Here is a 14,512-nt window from a genome sequence, read left to right as displayed (position 1 = left end):
TGTCCTGGCTCTTTCACTTGGTTGCACTTCTCTTGGAGGACATCTGTGCTCAGTCGTGTGTCTTGAATGACTTTCCCCTCCTCTTGCACTCATCCCGTCAGGTTTTGTTCCTTCCACACGGGAGCTGGTGAAGCATAAAACCCGGGAGACGTGGCACTGAAGAAATCGGCCTTCCAAAAAGTTCCCCTAGAAGTTGTTCTCTTTGTGCTTGGGTTACTCAGAAATAGTTTCCTTGCAGTAAAATTGGTTTTACCCCACAAAGCACAAATGAGGCTTGTTTTGTACTTCAAACCTGATCCCTCAGCAGCTCCACCCCCAGACAACGCTCACTAAAAGCCAGCAGCAGCACAGCTGCAACCCAGGTACCCCCAAGGGTGCCTGATAAAACAGCGGAGGTTTTAGCTGTGGTCCTGCAATGCCAGTGTTAATGCACGTGAGCCAGCCGTTGGCTTGCCCTGCGCTGCTCTCCTGCAGAGGGGGGCATTTCTGATTAAACCATCAAAATACTTCCTAAGTAAGCCCAGAAAAAACCCACAGATGCAATCAGGGCAGAGACTTCCCTATTGGCATGATGCATCCAGTTGTTACTCCCTGGTGCTCTTGAGGGTAAAGGTGAAGCTGAGGCAGTTGTAGGCAGTTTGGTGGCTCTTCATAGAATCAGCTGGGTTGGAAAAGGCCTTTAAGACCACCAAGTCCAACCTTTACCCCAGGACTGCCAAGTCCACCACTAACCCGTGGCACTGAGGGCCTCATCTACATGGGTTTTGAACAGAGGAGGCCAGGACATGGTCCACAGCTCAGGCCGCTTCAGGCTCTCACAGCAGGCAGTGCTGCTCTGCTGGGGTCTCTGGAGGAGAAGCCTAAATCTCTTCGTCCTTCTAAGACCATCCTCTACCACAGAGGGAGCAGTGTTGGGGCTGCTGCAGTCCCTGGCCGGTGTCACAGGCTGAGCTGTGCGGTGGCTCCAGTAAGTCCTGCTGCCCTATGCTGGATGATGAGGCTTTTGCATGATCACCCAGCCAGGACATCCCCACTTCTCCTGTTTGAACCCTCCTCCAATGAGCACAAAAGGATCAGTCCCCATACACACCCCAGCAACCTCCAAATGGAACTGCAACAGTTTGGATTTTCCCAGTCTTTAATAGAATTGTGGTTATAATGGCAAAAGCTGCAAAACAAGCCCAAATCTCAAGTGCATTACAACACAGCCAAAGCAAATCTTAATATACCCAAGAAGAGACGTGCTAAATCACACCCACTGGGTTGCCAGGAATCCTTGTTCACATACATGTTCACTGATGAGATCCTCTTTGATCCGACGCTCATCCATCAATCCTATTCATTTCTCCATAGAACAAAAGCAGTCTGATGAACATTACAAAGTAGCACCATTTTGGACTACTACCATCAAACCCCCACAGTACAAAAGACCGTCCCCAACAGGACTTCTCCATGGGGTCAACCACTCACGGAAGAGAAAACCAGAAATGAAAGTCACTGACACACACATCACCTTCCCCTCAGCTCAGCTTTACAGCACACACACTCCCAAGAGGCATCAGCTGGAGCTCTCCCCCTTGAAGGGGGCACCACATCCTGCCCATCCCTCCCTTTCCTCTCACACAGCTTTAAGACCAGACCCAGTGTCCCCAGAGTTACTTTTTCCCTTTTATCTTTGGCTTGATGCTTTCCCTTCAGAGCCACACAGGAGGCTGTGCTCAGGCAGATCCCACATAAAACTTTCATTCTTCTTTCTTTTTCAAGAGACCCTACTGAAGTCATCCAATTTTATTGAGATAAAAATCCTGTGCAACTCAGAGCACTGAAGAACTTGGACTGATTTTTAATCAGTAATACAGACTTTTATAGCTCTGTGCTCAAAAAGCAGGCCTATCGCCTATAGTGCTTTGGGTAAATGACATTATAAGCTTTATTAAAGAAAATTCTTCTGCAATGAAGCTGATGGCTAATTTTCATCAGATCCACAAGTGAGATGTGCAGAAAGGACAGAAGTTCCAAAGAGATCTGGACTTGCAAGGCGGAACTTTTCAGACCTGCATGGGGGAGGTTGACATCAGTCACTCTGTTCACACCTTCACCAAATTATTTCAGGAGAACATAAGAGCGTTTTCCACAGGGGAACTCCAACTGCAGACTCCCACTGTCCAGTTTTATTTAGCTACAGATCTAGCAGGAACTGTTTTTCCCCTCCCCCCCTTGGTGGGGGGTTCAGAGTTCAACAAGCAACCCTCTACCAAGATGATCCCTGCTCCACACCAAGCACCAGCTGCAGGGATATTCTCTCTTTATCAGCTCCCAACAACTCCACACCAGCTCAGTAAGTCCCCAGACTCTAGCCAAGTCACCAGGGTCCAACCTCCAACCAAGCCTGGCAACCTTCACCATGGGTGACCCTCAAGCTGACATCCCACTAAAGCTGCTGATCTCCTGAGCCTTTCCTCAATATCCCACAATATTTGCTTTTCTGCTGTAAATTAAAAGCTTATCTTCTGTTGTCCCGACTAGAAAGATGGTCAACTCACCTTCATTTTCTCCCTGAGAGCCTGACACCCCTCCTAGCCTTTGGTGCTCTACAGCAAAGAAGGACTGGAGAGCTTTAAAAGGGGCAGCAAGAAGTAAAGGACTCTGGTCCATCTACATCTTCCCAAGAAGAAATGTCCAGGGCATTTACAAAGCTAATTTGACTCAAGATTCCATCTCAGCCTAAAAGCTCATCAGTAGCATCTTCTGGTACCAAGTTAGGGCATTTCACAGAGGTCTTGCCGAGGCTTCTCTGGGCTCTATCAGGGTACATAACTAGGGCGTTCCAGCCAGCATTGCAGCCACGTCAGCCAGGCAACAAAGCTTTAGTTTCTCTTTCACTATCAAGGGTGAAACCATTATTTACCAGACTGCTAAATCCAGATTAGTTATAGCCATGCAGTTTGAAGCACCTGGAGCCCTCAGACACAGCAGTGAATAAAACCAAGACTGCTCCTGATCTGGCAGCAAGGCACCGACTTGTGCCTCATCGATCCCATGTTACCAAGCTGACACGCTGCCTGCCACAGGGGGAACCTGCCTGCCTTTCCCCAAGCTGTGGGGATTTCCAAATATCATAGAACACAGAATGGTTTGGGTTGGAAAGGACCTTAAAATCATGTCGCTCCAACCCACTGACATGGGCAGGGACACCTCACACTAGCTCTGTCCGACTTGGCTTTGAACACTGAACTTCCTCCTCACCAATCCGAGGAGAGCACAGCAGGGTGTGGGAAGCACGAGAGGACATGCAACAACTGTCCAAACGATATCTGGCACACACCAAAAAGACATGGGGAAGTTTTGCTCCAGTGGGGTTCCTTTCTTTTGGGCCAGGGACACTCTTGTAGGCAAAGCATGGCTGAGAACTGGCCAAAATAGCAGGTAGAAAAGGTGTGGGAACAACCCCACTCCCAGTCAGCAGCAACATATTTTGTGGTTTTGGGGGGCAATTGCTTTTCTTCCTCAACTCTGCAAGCTACACATTCCCCCCTGCAGAAAGGGGCATGTGTTCCCCTTATCAGGACAGCACAGATCATCAGCACAACTCACCTCAGTTATTCCAGGCATAGCTTAGAAGTCTGCCTCTGCAAAAAAGAAGGGCAGAGCATTAGGCTTTGAGGTAGAGCACCCTGTGTCCCCTGTCACCACAAGCCCACAGTGCAGAAACCAGAGAGCTGCTGCTTCTTATCTGTGTGCTGGCTGTCAGACTGGGCCACCACCACCAGTCCTCACCGCTATATCCTTCCTTACAGTCACCAAATATAAAACCAAAACTTGCTGCACAACCCACCTTTTTCCAGGCAAATTCACCCAGAAAGAGGTTAGAGTGCTCTGCTAAGGCTGTTGTACCAAATACCTAGAGATAATACCAAGGCTTCTCCATCTGCTACTAAGGAATTCTTCCCTGGGTACGTGTACACCACCCTTTGAGCAGCACAGATGAAAACAAGTTTGTTTTTCATCAACAGCACAAGACCTTCAATACCCCATTACAGCACTGTTCCCCCGTGGTTATAAATTAACAAGCTCTGGCTCCTGCACACAAACGATGGCAAAGCTTGAGAAGGAAGGCACACCATACCCCACTGGAAATCCTGTGGCTCCCTGAAGGTAGAATGGGCCACCCTGCAAAGGTAGATGTCACCCTTCTGGGGGGTGAAGGGTGCATACACCAGGCGCTGGAAGTGCCACTTGTCATCGAAGGACAAGTCTGTGTACTTCACGTTGTTCATGGGCTTCCCATTTTTGAGGAGGGAGATTTCAATCTTCGGAGGGTGGAAACCGCTCACAAAACAGTTGAGGGTGTTTTCTTTTCCCATAGTGACAAGATCACGGGAGTACACATCCACTTTTGGTGCCTCTGGAGGAGAGAAAGGGGGCAGTGAAAAGCAGGACTGCAGCACGCACCACCAAGGAGAACCACAGAGTGGTTTGGGTTGGAAGGGACCTCAAAGCTCATCCAGTCCAACCCCTGCCACGGGCAGGGACCCCTTCCACTATAGCAGCTTGCTCCAAGCCCCTGTGTCCAACCTGGCCTTGAGCACTGCCAGGGATGGGGCAGCCACAGCTTCTCTGGGCACCCTGTGCCAGCGCCTCAGCACCCTCACAGGGAAGAGCTTCTGCCTCAGAGCTCATCTCAGTCTCCCCTCTGCCCGCTTAGAGAAGCTCCTGCCCGCCCGCGGTAATCGGTACCGTGCCCCTCACCCAGCCCCAGGCACTCACCGTCCGCCTCCCCCAGCGCGACCAGGACCAGGAGCACGATCAGGATCAGGCTCAGACCCCGCATGGCTCCGGGCAGCCCCATGGGCACGGCTCTGCGCAGTTCCCAGCGCTTCTCGCTCCCCGCCTTTTAGAGAGCCGCGGCCCGAGCGTCACCAGTCCCTAGGCAGACCGGCAGAGGAGAGGTTCTGCAAGCCACCGCGCCTGCGCACTGCGGCCATCGCCGCTTTCGCTTTCACTTTCGCTTTCACTTTCGCTTTCACGTTCGCTTCCGCCCAGGGGCACCGCCCGGGGACCTGCCCCTGCCTCGGGGATGAAGGCTTCGAGGACGATGGGGGCACCGAGCACCAGCCGAGCCCGGGCGCGGAGCTGGGCACCTGCGGTCAGGAGCACCCCCGGGAGCCAGCCAAGGCACTGGGAGGTGCGCACCCAGCTCCTGCCCCTCACCACACGGGGGTAAAACCACCTCGTGCAGATGTTGCAGCCAGGGCTGGTATCGCATCGACAGCCTGCACCGGCAGAGCCCGGCCGTCTTCCCTTCTCAACCCGGGTTTGTTCTCTTTACCTGTGCGGGAGCTGTTGTCCAGCAGCTGCAGGATGGCAGATGAACTCTGTCAATCACAACATGGTACCAAACACAAGGACCCAAAGGGCAAAGAACCGGGTTTTCTGCTGCCTCCTCCAGAAGCCTAGGAACGCCTCCAGGTGGCCCTGCAACACTGCTCGGAGGACAGTAGTAGAGCAACATCAAGAAAATAAGGCCAAAACAGTGAAATGAGCCAGTATTAAATGGCACGTAGGTATTTTATACACCTAGAAGCTTGTCTGCTTGTGGTCCTACGGGTCACAGGTTATGTTTAGAGTTGCTGTTTCAAAATGGCAAGCAGATCCATGTATCTTGTCTCCTGCCTTGCTGCATAAGTATTAAAAATATTAAAAAAAAAAAGAGAGAATGGAAAATCTCAACGACTGGGGAGAAAACGGCAATATCAGGGCATTCCCCAAGTTAAATCGATAAAGCATGCAGGGAGAACATCCCCCACCCAAAGACAGAAGGTAAATCAGTAGAGACAAAACCTGCAAAGGCTCGTTATCAGTCCCCACCAGACCAGGTGAGCTCTTGCTGGGTTTGCTGGCTCTCTGACAAGCAACGCTGGCAGCCTCACAACTGCCATTGAGTGTTTTCAGTGCGGGATAAGGCGATGCAGCTGCCACCAGAGCTTCATCAGGGATCTCGGGGCTCTGGCAGAAATAAGCCCCAGCAGCTGTGTTGAGAGCTGAGCTGAAACGGGGCTCCCTAACACGGACCCACAGGCCAGTCTGATCTGCTCAGGTGAGCCATCCCCTTGGCTCAGGGAGGGGTAATTACAAAAGACTGCAGGACATATATCCTTCCTCTGCACTGACACCCCTTTGGGATGGGAACCCCTGGAGATGCTGGGACCAGCAACACCCAGCAGACTTTCCCTGTGAAAAGAAGCTGAACCATCGGTTTCTTCCAAGTGATGTTTCTAAAAGGCCATGCTGGTTTTGTCAGAACAGCCAAATGTTCCTCTTTTAAGGCTATTTAGACATAAATATTTAAGCAGTAGGTGAGGCCTGACAACCAAGGCTTACAGGATCTTCACCTTTGTTTTGCTCCCCTGCTGCTATAGATCTCCAAGTCACGCCTTCCACCAGACCGGCCTCATCGCTCCGGTTTTGAACGGCCGTTCCACCACAGGGAGAGACGGCCGCAGTGGAAGGAGCCGGCCTGGGCCGTCGCCCATCCCGTTAGAGGCCGGTGTTCGCAGGTTACTCCCCGGTTCTCAGGCGGGACCCTCACCACACCCCAGCGCGTCGCGCCGGCGACGGGCCCAGCTGGGAGGGCGGGGATGAACCGAGGGAGGCGTGGCCTAGTCGAGGGGGCGTGGCGAGGAGAGTGCGCAGGCGCGGGACACAGGTGTGCGCCGCCATGCTGTACGGCAGGTGCAGGCGAGGTGCCGCTCTCCTCCCTAAAAGGCGGTGACGAGGGCAGCCCGGCCTCGTAGAGGCATGGCGGAGGGCGGCGAGCCGGTTGTGAGTGCCCGCCCCGCTCCGCCGGGCGCGATGCTCCGTCCCCGGGCCGCTTCCCTTCCCTTCCCGCTCCCCTGGGTCACGCCCTCTCGGGTGCCGCGTCCCCCGGGGCCGGCTTTCCCCGGAGTGGTCGGTGCTGGTGGGGTGCCCTTCCCTTCCCTGTGCCCGGGTGCTGTTCGTGCCCCGGTAGGAGGGTGTTCACTCTGGAGCCTAATGGTGTCCTTCAGCACTAAAGCACTGGTGCTGTTCCATGGTGGCATCCCCTGTGGTGGTGGTGTCACCTCCGGGCAGCAGCAGCCCTGGTCCTGACAGGCTTCAGTAGGCTCCTACCCTGTGCCGAGCCTTCTCTGGTAGTGCAGTGTCTCCCGCTCTTTCCCTGTCCAGCTTCAGGGCTGCCGTGAGCCCTGGGGTCTGCCTGGCCCCCCCGTGGGGTGAGGGGTGAGGTTGGGTGCCTCCCACTTTGGGAGCACATTAGGGTTACCTCTCCCTTAGCAGAGATACTGCTTTCAACTGCAGATCATTGAGGACTACCTGCTGGTGGAAGATGCACCTCTGCTGGAGGAGATGGCTGAGGAGGATGAAGAGCTTGACCTGTACAATGAAATGACTTTTGGGATAGGTAAGATCCCGGGGTGCCCTAGTGGTAGGGAGACCAGGCAGCACCCAATGAGGTGAGGAAGATGGAGGTGGTGGGGTGAAGAAGGTTCCTGCCTGTCTGGGAGCAGGGACCGTAGTGGGCACTGCCTAGGCTCTCACCCACCCTGATGTGCTCTGCTTATCCTCTCCAAGACGGAGACTCTACTGAAGAGGATGCCTCAAAACTCCCAATGCCTCCAGAGATAAGCCCTGAGCTGGCCAAAGCAGTGGCAGAGGAGAAACTGGGACCTGAAGCAACTGGGCAGCTGGAGGAGCTGGAAGAGCCCCAGGAGGAAGGTGGGGTGGAGCTGGAGATGGAACAGGTTGGCTCCGAGTTGGAGGAGCAGGAAGAGCTGGACACTGAGGATCAGGAGGAAGACCAGGAGCCCTGCGAGGAGCCCAGTGACCTGGGAGACCCAGCAGTGATGACAGTTGTGCAGAGCAAACCCACGCTGGAGGTGATGCATGAATGGAGAGGGAGGGGACTCACTGCTCCCCTTCCATCCCCACATGTGGGGGTCCTGCCCCACAGAGGGCACTGAGGGTAGCTTGGTCTGTGTCCAAGGGAAGAAACCCACCAGGGCTGAGCACATGACTTCTTTGCTTGCAGAGCCAGGACTCGGCGGTGCTGGACAGCAGGATTGGTGCTTGCTGGGCAGACTTTGGCAAAGAGGATGTGGTAAAAATGTCCCCTCCTATCCGGTGATGAGGCTGCTCCTCTCCTGTGTCCTCCTCCCCTGTGCTGACCATCTCTCTGTCTTCCAGCTGGCCATGGATCCCAAAGTGTGGGGCTCCCACCCTGGCAGTGTCCCCCCTCCCAACATGCTGGAGGTGGGTACCTTGGGGAGCAGCTGAGGACCCCCTGGCACCCTGGGCTGAGGGTCATGCAGGCACTTTGGGGTGATCAGGGGACCTCTAAAGTCTTCTTGTCAGACTGGAGGTGCACAGATGTGTCTCTTGGGTGCTAAGGCTGTGGGCAGAAGTGACCACCTGAAGCAGAACCTGGCTTGGAGACTAAAGGTGTTGAGTTTGGGTGTCCCTGGTGTTGCAGGCTGCCAGGTTTGGAGCCTGGCTGGTGCATGGTCTGGTGTTGGGAGTGCTAAACTCATCCCAGCTGGGCCCCGTTCCCACCTCCTGCTGCCTCCTCCCTGCAGGATAAAGCCATTGTCCAGGTCCTGGAGATGCCCCCACCATCCGGCAATGTGGCTCTTGACTTCCTCGGCTCCCCAGTGCAGAGGGGCTATGGGGGCTCTCCGCAGCTCAAGCGCTCTGATATAAGGCTGGTGTCCCCCAAGTCCTTCCCACAGCGGTTTCTCCAACAGGTAACGGGTTTGGGGGACTCTTGCACCCCCCTTTCTCTGCCCTCCCCTCCCCAGAAGTGCAGCCTTGAGGACAGGCTTGTCCCAGTGATCCCTCCTGTCTCCTGCCCTGCAGCAGTCGCCTCTGGTGCCTCGCTCCCAGCGCTCCCCTCGGCCCTTTGTGCCGCCTCGAAGATCCCCTCTGCTCTTCACTTCCAACCAGGTGATGCAGTGGCCTCTGAGCCCCTGTGTGTCCCCTCTGAGGTGGCCCTGGAGCAGCAAGAGGTTGGGGCAGGGTCTCCAAAGCTCTGCCATCCGCAGCAGGCTTTGCAGCTCCTGGGCACCTATCTCTGGTGTCTGGATAGTTGGGAAGGTGGAGCTGCTGGTGTAGTCATTGCTTCACAAATCTATTTGCCCTGATGTCCCCACAGGACCCGCACTGGGCATGGTGGTGCACTTGGTGTCATGCTGCAGCACTGGTGATGGACCTGGGGCATACAATCCCCAGTGACAGATGGGTCCCCTCACCTTGCTCACTGTAGTGGTAGCATTCTGGTGCAGGTATCACCTTGCCATGGTGCCCCATGCGTCCCCTCTGTGCAGGGAGAGGATGGACCCTGCATGACAGGGAGCCAGAAGCTAGCATGGACCCCCCACACCTCTCCAGGGCCCTTAGAGGAGAAGGCTCAGTAATCTGGTCAATTCTCTTTCCCTTTCCAGACCACAGGGTACACAGCTGCAGCCCCTTTCCAGCCTATGTCACCCAACATCAGCCGCCCACCACGGCCTCTTGCCATGCACTTTGGTCCCATGTCTCCCTCTTTGGACCCTGCTCTCTTCTTCAGTCCATCAGCCAGTGGCCAGCTGAACCTCAGGTAATGGGGTAATGTGTGGGGTGTTTGGATTCGACTGCAGGAGACCCCCAGCACAGCTGGGGATGTTCTCCCTCTCTGGGCTGAGCCCCTGACCCCCGGCTGGTCTCCCCTGCAGTGTGCCCAACCGTCTGACCCAGCTGCACCCACAGCACCAGCGCATCCTGACCCAGCGGCAGCAGCAGAGGTGAGGGTGTCCCTGGGGACCTGTGTGGTGGTGGTGGTGGGGGTGGCTCTGGGTGGTCACAGCAGGCTGTGGACTTCCCTGTGCTAGCATCTCCTCCAAGAAGCTGTGGTCTCCTAAAGTGGACTCTAATGCTGGGCTGATGACCTCCAAGGAGAAGGACTGGGTCATCAAGGTGGAGATGATCCAGCTGCAGAGCGAGAACATGGATGATGATTACTACTACCAGGTGAGCTCCTGCTGGCAGCACCGGTGGCTTATTCTCCTGGGGGCTGGGGTGTCATCTCTTTGGGGAGTGCCAGAGCTTGTGGTGCCGCCCCTCCAGGCTACGCCTGTTGTTACAGATGTACTACCACCGCCTGGAGCACCGGCAGGCGGAGGAGGAGCTGCTCGGGGGCCGCAACCGGCAGGAGCCGCCGAAGCTGGTCACGCCGTTCATCCAGAAGGTGGAGACCTACAACTCCGGTGAGGGGCTGCGGGAGCCGTGGGAGCCCGGCGAGGGGCTGTGCGCCGTGGTCTCACCGTGTCCCCTTGCTTCCAGTGGTGCGCATCGCGGGCTCGCTGGGCCAGGTCGCTGTGTCCACCTGCTACAGCCCGCGCCGGGCCATCGACGCGGTGCACCATGCCCTGGTGGAGGAGGTAGGTGAGGGGAGGCCAGTCTGGTGGCTGCTCTGGATGCCGCCCTGAGCTTTCCCTGGGCCCTGGAGCAGCTTTAGCAGGAGCTTTAGGAGCTGCTGTGGCCAAGCCTGGGTGCTGCCCCACACTGTGGAATGGGGCATATGGGTGGAGCAGTGGTGGCAGCTTGTCGCCATCAACAGGGGTGGGATGGGGCTCCGGGCAGCCAGAGCTGGCTGTGGCCTCCCTGTGGGATTGATTGCCCCATGTCCTGAAGCTGCCTCCGATTCCCAGGGAGCAGCTGGCCCCATGCTCTGCTGGCAGCAGTGTCCGGTGCTGGCTGTAACTGTTGTGCCTTCCTTTTTCCCCTCCTGAAGGCTACGGGGAGCCACCGTCTTCGGGCACTGCACAAGATCGAGAAGGTGAGTGAGCCACGAGTGGAGCAGACTCTGTTCTCATCCACCAAAGAGCTCTGCGAGGGGATGTCTACCTGGCAGAGGTCCCAGTTGTGAGAAGATGCTCTGAGCTGCCCCCTTTACCCTGTACCATTCTTCTAGCTCTTCCTGCAGCTGCTGGAAGTGGAGGAGATGCAGCGGAAGATGTCTCTGGCTGCGGAGGAGCAGGAGCAGAAGAGCCAAGAAGCAGAGCGTATCTACCAAGCCTTGAAAATCAGGGCTTGCAGCTGTGAGGAGTGAGTTTGTGCTTTGGAAAGAGGGCACCATGTCCTGGCCCTCGCTGGGCTCAGATGGTCAAGGAGATGAGTAGTTCTGGGTGATGGGAACGGTTGGAACTTGACCTCTGTGTGTCACTGTGGCCTGTGCTGACCATTCCTATGAGCTTCATCCTCCATTGGAGCTGATGCTGGTCCTTCTGGATAGACAGAGATGCTATGGGTCCCTTGGGATCTGTGCCAATGGAGCCTTCATCCCCAGGGAGGCAGAGGATGAATTTCTACAACTCCTGTGTGTGCAGAAGGGCAAGAAGCTCATGGCCCGGCTCCTGCCCCACCTGAGCCCGGAGCAAGCAGAGAAGATCCTGTTAACCGTCACCCACCACCTGCCCTTCCTCATAAAGAAGGATGTGTTGGACGAGGCAAGCATCTCCAGCAGGGCTGGGGCATCCCAGGCTGTCTCCTTCCTGTCTACTCCTGCTGCAGGGGCACCCTGGGCAGTAGGGAGCACATCTTGCTGGGTTCCAGCATGGCCAGGCAGCTGGCAGGGTTGACATGAGATGGGAACTACCTTCCTTCCCTGTGGAGGAGAAGGGTCTCTAAGAATGGGGTAAAGCAGTGGTGGTGGTGGCAGTTCTCCACTCGGGGGGAGGTGTGGTGTTGGCCTTTGTGTCCCTCCTGGGTGTTGGGATGGGGCTGTGGCTGTGCCAGGTCAAAGGGTCTCAGATCCCTGCTCTCCCCTCTGCCCTGTGCAGTCTCTCCCCCTGCTCTACAGCCCGCTGAACAAGGTGGTGGGCAGGATGACCTTCAGTAAACTCATTGAGGTCCTGCAGGAGATGAGCAGGCCCCTCCCTGAGTCCACTGAGCTCCCCATCACCATGGCCTTGAAGAACCAGGTATGTGGCCCTGCGGTAGGCAGAGCCTTATGTGGTGTCTATGGGGTGCTGCTGCTGCTGGCTGTGACTCCTGGTGCTTCCCTGCAGTTTGGGATCTCCTTGCTCTACTCCCTGCTGAGCCATGGCGAGAGGCTGCTGTCCTCCGACACACCGCTGGAGCCACAGAACGGGGACTTCGAGCTGTGGTGAGGGGTGTGTGAGCAGCGGGGCCAGGGCTCCCCATCCCATGGGGTGCTCACCCCCGTGTTGGTGTTCCCAGGACAGACATGGTGTTCCTGGTTGCCCGGGAGCTGTCACAAGTGCCCAAGGCCTCTCTGGTGGAGCCTCTCTTCTTGCCCAGCAACCTTCTCTCGCTCTTCTGCCGCTACCTGGACAAGCAGACTGTCCATCACCTGGAAGCCAAGATGGAGTGAGTACCACCTGGAACACTGCCTGCCTTTGCTGGGCATCCCCTGGGAGAGGAGGATTGGACAGCACTGGGGCTCATTGCTTTGTTCTCTTGGGGTGGGGGGAGGACCCTGTTGGATGCAAGTCTCCAGATCTCTGTGGGCTGAGCTGATCCTTGTGTCTTTGCTCCTGCTTCCCTGGGGCAGTGTGAGTGTTGACAACCTGCCAATCCAAGCCTATTCTTTCCCTGTAGGTGCTCCTCGCTGCCATCAGAGGCTGCCATGTTGTGCTGAGCCCTGGGAGCTGGGAAGGGAGCCGGGAATGCGATCGGGCAGGGCCCGATGCCAAAGTGAACACTTACCCTGGTGCAGGGCACTGGGTGACCCAGGCACTGGCAGGGCTGGTGCCAACCTGCCCCAGGGCTGGGGAGCACAGCACGGGGATGAGGGTAACTTATTGTGCCTCACAGCCATGGGGGTGTGGGGGGGGTGGGGGCTGCACAGGGGCGGTGGGAGCACCTGGGTGAGTGACTTGTGTACACTTCAAATAAAAAGGTGATTCATGAGCTCCTTTGGCTCCTGTGGGCAGCTCCTCCTGGGAGCACAGGGGTCCTGCAGGTGTCCCCTGGGATCTGAGTGTGCATTAAAGGGGAAGGAGAAGCAGGGAGGGATGCACAGACGACCCAGACAGGATTAAAGGGGGGAGTGGAGGAGAAAGGCTTAGGGGGGTCAGAGGGGAATTGAGCCTCCAGGGAGAGGAATGGGCTGGAAGGAAAGGGATGTGGTGGGGAAGGTGGACTCAGAGCTTGCCCTGAGGGGAAAGGGAGGATCTTATGTATTCAGGAGGGCACAGATGGGTAGGTTATGGGGATCTTGAACATAAATGGGTGGGTGATAAAGCACCTCTTCTCTCTGAGCGCTCAGACTAATTAGCCTTAGAGGCTTGCAAACATCCTCATGATCAGAAAGGCTTGCAGAAATCCTCATGCTCAGGATTTGAAGCCTCTTCCTTCAGGAGCTTTAACTGACCATCACTACCGCAGGCTCACCCTCACTTCTGCATCTCAGGCTGAGGGGCTGAATAGGGACAATGTCTGTAGAAATGTCTGTGGCTCCTGCCTGGCTCTGTGGTGGGATTTCTCCTGATTCTGTGGGATATGGGACACCTATGTCCATCCAGAGGTCTGAACTTGATACCCAAAGCCTGGTGTGTATTCAAAAGAGGCTTGCACCAGAATGTTGTCTCTGGAAGCTATCCTCTGCCCAAGCTCCAACCCTTGTAGTTGAGAGAAGGTGAAATTACTCCTTTTAAACCAACCTACTCCAAAGGTTAGTGCGCAGTGGGACTCTGCAGAGTACAAGGATGAGGCTGGGAGGAGAAGGGAGGGGTCAGGAGGATTTATCTCTGTTGCTTGTCAAGACTGCTCTCTGTTTCAGAGATACATGGTAGACGAGCAATTGAGATGCCAAATACAGCTGGGCAGAGGTGAGAGATGCTGCAGATGTGATGCAGGGCTGGGGGGGGCTCCTGCCCTTTGTGTTAAAGCTGGCATGTAGGCTATTGATCATAAAGTGTGTAAGGTCCCACTGGAAGGGGCTTCAGATCATCCTGATGCCTCTCCTGCTCATCTTTGTGTCCTACAGCCTCTGCCTTCACAATCAGGTTTACCAACAGCAGGATCAAATCCTTCTCCGCTTTGCTCCTCATGCTTTATTGTTGGGAAGTTGATCTTTGAGCCAGCTGTGTTCATCCCTACACATCCCCAGCCATCCACTTCAACAGCGTGATGGGGGGGGGGGGCATCAGGGTGAAACCCCCAGTTTCAAACCCAGTGAGGCACTCTGGGAGCATCCCTGTGCAGTGACCCACCTGCAAGGGGAAGAGTGGACCTTGGCACTGCGAGCCCAGAGGTGATCTCAGATTGCAGGGCGCTCGCAGCTGCCCGCTGATGTGGGGGAAGCGACGAGGACATCGGCTCGTCCTTCGAGATAAGGATGTGTCATGTTTTCCGTTCGCAGCGGGGCAGAGCGTGGAGCCAGCGCGGCTGCTCCTCGCCTGAGAGCAGTGTGGACGGAGGAAGAACGCGCAACATGGTTGTAATCGTGTGGAAAACCAAATGCTCCAACACGGAAGGC

General features: G+C 55.9%; 2 protein-coding genes across 2 annotated transcripts; one reads left to right on the top strand and one right to left on the bottom strand.

Moving 5' to 3' along the window:
• Positions 1-3,615: 3,615 nt before the first annotated feature.
• Positions 3,616-4,831, bottom strand: B2M (beta-2-microglobulin). Its single transcript, XM_057420440.1, has 3 exons — positions 4,768-4,831; positions 4,127-4,405; positions 3,616-3,629 (listed from the first exon to the last, which is right to left on the bottom strand). The coding sequence occupies exons 1-3, from the start codon at positions 4,829-4,831 to the stop codon at positions 3,616-3,618; spliced, it is 357 nt and encodes a 118-aa protein (XP_057276423.1).
• Positions 4,832-6,692: 1,861 nt separating this feature from the next.
• On the top strand, positions 6,693-12,846 carry PATL2 (PAT1 homolog 2). Its single transcript, XM_057420544.1, has 19 exons — positions 6,693-6,822; positions 7,336-7,438; positions 7,609-7,913; positions 8,066-8,134; positions 8,221-8,286; positions 8,610-8,777; positions 8,890-8,976; positions 9,474-9,628; positions 9,744-9,812; positions 9,900-10,038; positions 10,154-10,274; positions 10,351-10,448; positions 10,802-10,846; positions 10,982-11,115; positions 11,357-11,516; positions 11,850-11,990; positions 12,078-12,175; positions 12,250-12,399; positions 12,631-12,846. The coding sequence occupies exons 1-19, from the start codon at positions 6,799-6,801 to the stop codon at positions 12,668-12,670; spliced, it is 2,172 nt and encodes a 723-aa protein (XP_057276527.1). The 5' UTR covers positions 6,693-6,798; the 3' UTR covers positions 12,671-12,846.
• The last annotated feature ends 1,666 nt before the right edge of the window (positions 12,847-14,512 follow it).

Source organism: Pezoporus wallicus, unplaced genomic scaffold (assembly GCF_028554395.1).
Source record: "Pezoporus wallicus isolate ANWC-B61680 ecotype Strahan unplaced genomic scaffold, APGP_CSIRO_Pwel_v1 contig_7731, whole genome shotgun sequence".
NCBI lineage: Eukaryota > Metazoa > Chordata > Aves > Psittaciformes > Psittacidae > Pezoporus > Pezoporus wallicus.
Note: the sequence above shows the minus strand (reverse complement) of the source record. Positions and strands in the feature narration are given on the sequence as shown.